At 32.1% G+C, this 4,838-nt stretch overlaps 1 protein-coding gene across 2 annotated transcripts in view; it reads right to left on the reverse strand.

Moving 5' to 3' along the window:
* LOC109336303 (zinc finger CCCH domain-containing protein 13-like) overlaps window positions 1-3,384 on the reverse strand; it is a 9,327-nt gene extending 5,943 nt beyond the window's left edge. Inside the window, exons 1-4 of one of the 2 annotated variants that reach the window (XM_019572823.1) lie at window positions 3,338-3,384; window positions 754-2,147; window positions 523-530; window positions 71-252 (exon numbers count right to left, since the gene is read on the reverse strand). In XM_019572823.1, coding sequence (XP_019428368.1) covers window positions 71-252; window positions 523-530; window positions 754-2,105 — 1,542 coding nt within the window. In that variant the 5' untranslated portion in view covers window positions 2,106-2,147; window positions 3,338-3,384. Of the gene's footprint in view, window positions 1-70; window positions 253-522; window positions 531-753; window positions 2,148-2,226; window positions 2,417-3,337 lie in introns of those variants that run through there. The other variant, XM_019572824.1, reaches the window with a different exon arrangement.

Raw genomic sequence — 4,838 nt, forward strand, 5'->3', positions numbered from 1 at the left:
CCCCCCCCCCCCCCAAATAATGATGACACACATTCAAATGTTTTACGATATAGAAAAATAAAAAACTTACTTGGCGATTCGTAGCAGTGACATGCTCAGATGGTATCCTGATTTCCATTGTGGGGCCATAATTAGAGCTTTCACCATTTTGTTCCATGTGAGATTGTGATGATTCATATTGCTTCCACAACTTTATCAGTTCTTGCATACTTTCACCAACTTTATAAACAACAGATGATACCTCTAATTTACCTGAAACACCATAAACTAATATATAATGGACATAGAAAGGAAAGCATTGTACCGATGACTGATTAGCACATGACAATGGTACCTCATTATAAAATACTTTAAGAAGGAAGTTTATATGAGATAGGTACATATGAAGACAAGTATATATCATAAAATAGAAAGCAATTGGCTAATCAAAGCAATTTTGGTTTAAACCCGCATTACTCCATGCAGGCAAAAAAATTGTAGCCTTGTGTTACATCAAGCCAGTGAAACAAAATGTCCGCATACCTTGAGACCTGCAAAATATAAAGGCAAAAATAATTAATGAAATATAATATAGTATGCAGGACATTGATTACAAACACGGTAAAAAGTAGGATTTAATCAATTAAAATAAAGAAACATCTATGTAATGGAATTTTGAAGACTATAATATAGTATGAAGGACATTAATTACAAACACCATAAAAAGTAGGATTCAATCAATAAATAACCAATAAAGGCAGAGGAAGAAAATACCCTTCATTGTCCTGGGCACGGGATCTGAAACGAGGCTCCCGAATAGGAACATGAGGACTCTCTCTAGATCGTTGTATCCTCTTACGGTGCTGACCATTATAATTATAGCTTTCCCTCTCCTTCTCTAGTGCTCCTTCACCATCATGACCTCCATCATCTGATTCCTTGTCAACGCACCTGCTGCGCTTTTCAGGCCTCTCTCCCTCTATATAAGCATCCTTATCTTTTCTCTTCTCTCTAGCTTCTCTATCAACATTTTTCCAGCTGTCAACATCTTTTTGTTTCTTGTGCTCTGATTTCACGATTTCTTGTTCTGGTAGTTTAGTCGATCCATCGACAAGCTCCTTCTCATTATTTGAAACTTCTTTCTCCATTACATTCAATAATTCCTTCTTGTTCTGATCCTTTTCCCCCTCTTTAAAATTTTCTTTCTCTTTTGGAATATCTTTTTTCTCCCTCTCCCACCTTTCTACATCTCTATCTTCCTTGGAACATTCTTTGCGGTCACCACCAGTGCTGCTAACTTGTGTACTGTTTTTGCGATCACTTCTTTCTTTTTCCCTCTCCCCCCAGTCCCGTTGCTTCACATCCTTTGATTCCTTTCTCTTTCTATCTTTTTCTTTAGATCTATCATCACCTTTAGAATCAACTTTGTTCTCCCCAACAGCTTCATGAGCTTCCACTTGATCCCTTTCTTCTACTTTTGAACTCTCCTTCCCAACCTGAGGTGGGACTTGTGTACTGCCACATGATATATGCCATGTGTCCAAACTCCCACTAGGAGCATCAGAATATCTTTTTTCCCTATGGTAGTCTTTTGGATCTTTCCAATTCAAGTGGCAGCCAACCACACCATAACCATCCTTTTCTGTCTTATTGTCACCTTTCATATCATTGTGAGTATCCCGATCATGTCTTACATCCTTGTTGTCATCTCCTCTACCTTCAACACACACATCCTTTTCACTCTTAGCACTCTGGGGATCCCTTCTTGTTTCACCATGCAACTCCTTCTCTGTCTTTGTATCACAATTCTCAAACCGGAGGTCTCTAATGTCCTTGGAATCCCTTGATTCTATCCTGTTATCGGTAGCCACAGGATGACCTGCAAGAGAATCAGTTGAAGATGATGGCATCCGATACACTGAATGAAGAGGAGATTTTCTATCTGCATCATGAAATTCAGTCCGGGCTGCTTTTGCTACCCGTGAATCATGACCTATATCATAATGCATACGGTACTCATTCGAAACTGATGAAGCCAACATGGAATATGTACTAGAATCTTCATTTGGGTGTTTTGAAGATGGGTGAATTGTCTCTTCATGAGACCTCTTAGGTGTACCACTCATAGTGAAAACCCAACACAGTCGTAAAACTCAAGTGGAAGTAATCTGATAAACAAAAAAATATCTATCTCAGCCATTTATTATATGAAAGTTGGTATGTGCAAGCTGACACAAAAAAGCTTGCAAAATATATTCTATTTAAGGCCACAACAACTTCACAAGTCAAAACAATTTTCGTAACTTAGGTGTTCAAGTCCCCGAGACGTAGCTCAAGCAGTTTGAACCGTGGGATATTTAGTATGGAATTGAGTTTCAATCCTCGGAATTGCTCTTTCCCTCTTTTATATTCCCTTGCCCCTTCCCCTAGAGCCCACTGTGGGTTCCGCACGGCCCACCCCACTGTTAATCCCTCCCTAATGACCCCAAAAAACAGGTCTTCAAAACCATTATATAAGAACATTACCAGATTTTAAACATACTCAATGGATAAAAACAAAATGCAGATAGAAGCTAAAAAAAGAGAAGCAAAAGACAAATAGGTCAGGGACATAGATATGGAAATTGGTGAGACAACGTCCTCAATAAAGATAAGCATCAAATTAACAATGTATACAAGCAAATACCGAAGTACAATTTGAAAATTTTCAATTAGTTCTTAGACATACATGCAGAAAAATACAATTAAGCTTACAAGGTTAACCTAAAAAAAGTGTAGAATCACAATTGGTAATGATTGATAGGTGAGAATTAAAATAATAATAGCAATAATAACAATAACAGATCTCCAAATCAAATTACCCTTTCAACCTAAAAGTGAAACATATAACAAGCTGAGAAATAAGTTGAAGAAACGAAACAGCTTTTTCCACACAGAGAAGAATATGAAACCCAAATTAAGTTTATAGTAACGTAGTAAAACATGAAAACATGAAACAATTGCAGTGGTAAAATGTTGGAACAAATTAAGAGAAATAAGCGAATCAAGAGCATGATAGATTACATAATGACCAAAACAAAATGATTAGCGAAAAAATCAAATTAAAGAAGCAACAAAGGAACATAAATGAAAGTAAATCAAAATACGAAGTAACATTATTCAAACGAATCAAAACCTTTACCATCCAATTCAGAGTCACAGAGTAAGAAAAATAAGCTTGAAAAATAATACAGGTAGTTAATTTAAACACACAACATTGAAAATGAATAATTAACAAATTAAAGAAATAAAATGCAGTAACGAAAGGATAAAAAAAATGAGCATGGAATGTGAAAGAGAGAAAGAGGGAGAAGAATACATTTGGTGTTAGTTTTCGTTGGAGTGATGTATGAGAAGAGTTTTGTGAATATAAATATAAATATAAATATAAATATAAAAATAAAAATAAAAATGTATATCTTGTGTGGGCTCACTTTACAAGTGAGTTAAGTTAAATGAGATGTCAAATCAAGTTGTATAGAATTCATATATGCCTTTAGATGAGGTAAGACTTGGGTTTAAAGATAAAGATAAGAAAAATCATGATTAAAAAATGAGGATATTTTAAAGAGTGGATTGTGTCATGTGAATTAAGTATAAAATTAATAATGTATATTTATTATCTTTTACACTTTTTTTACAATCAAATAACAAAATAATATGTTTGTAAGTTAGTTTCTAAATAAGTGTCTCCGATAAGTCTATATTTTTCTATTAAATTTACGTAACTATGAGTTCAGTCTAGATTAAATATTTTGAATATCATTTAATTTATCTTAACCTTTTAATTTATACACACTAACAAATTACATATCATTTTGAAAAAATAGTATATACACTAATAATATAATAATATTTTATACTTTTAACGTATCCTAATAATTACTATTGATTATTAAATAAAAATAATATATATGAATAAAGATGTTCGCCCAACATAAAAAATACTTAAATTTTGTATGTATATGGTTATCTTTTTTCCAACCTTCTTTCAATATTCACCAGATGTGTAAAAAGGATGGTCCTATTAAGTCAATATATAAAGTCATTTTGATGAGAACTACATGAAATGTGTGGAGATACTAATTTTTTTAAGAGAGACGTTAGTGGAGTGAGATTATTACATAGTTGTATTTGGAAAGTACAACAAATTTTGAAAAGTAATTTAAGTAATATCAGTTAGGATAAGGATTTTGTTAAGATTTATCCATTACAATGAAGATAATAAGTAATAATAAATAACATACAACATAAAAGGAGTATAAAAAAAATATAATGAGAGTATATAATCTCAATGGTAGTTCTCATACAAGAATTCTAAGACAAGCATTAGAGAGTGCATCTTTTGACAGGGGTGACAATTAGATGAGTTTAGATGAATTTGGATCCTAATAGATGGATGAAAAACTATCTATCAATACATATAAATTTATTATATCATATTTTTAAATTATTCAATCCATCCATATTCAGTGGATCTCAATCAATCCATTCTATCAATGTATCCATTTTAATGGATTGGATGGATATCCAACCCATCTTTTTTAATTTGAACAAAACATTTTTAATAAATCATTGTTTGAAGAAAAAAATTCTTTTAAAAATTATTATTTAATAAAGCATTTTTAATTATCAATTTAAAAAATAATAATTTAAAAGTGATTTTAAAATTAAAAACACTTTTAAAAAGTGATTTTTTAAAGACATTTTTAAAAAAAAATAAGTTTAACAAACACTTTTAAAAAGTGCTTTTTTGATAAGCCCTTTTACAAAGGCGAATTTGTGAAGTTTATTGAAAAACACTCTTATTGACAAGAATC

The sequence above is a fragment of the Lupinus angustifolius genome, chromosome LG20 (genome assembly GCF_001865875.1).
Source record: "Lupinus angustifolius cultivar Tanjil chromosome LG20, LupAngTanjil_v1.0, whole genome shotgun sequence".
Taxonomy (NCBI): Eukaryota; Viridiplantae; Streptophyta; class Magnoliopsida; order Fabales; family Fabaceae; genus Lupinus; species Lupinus angustifolius.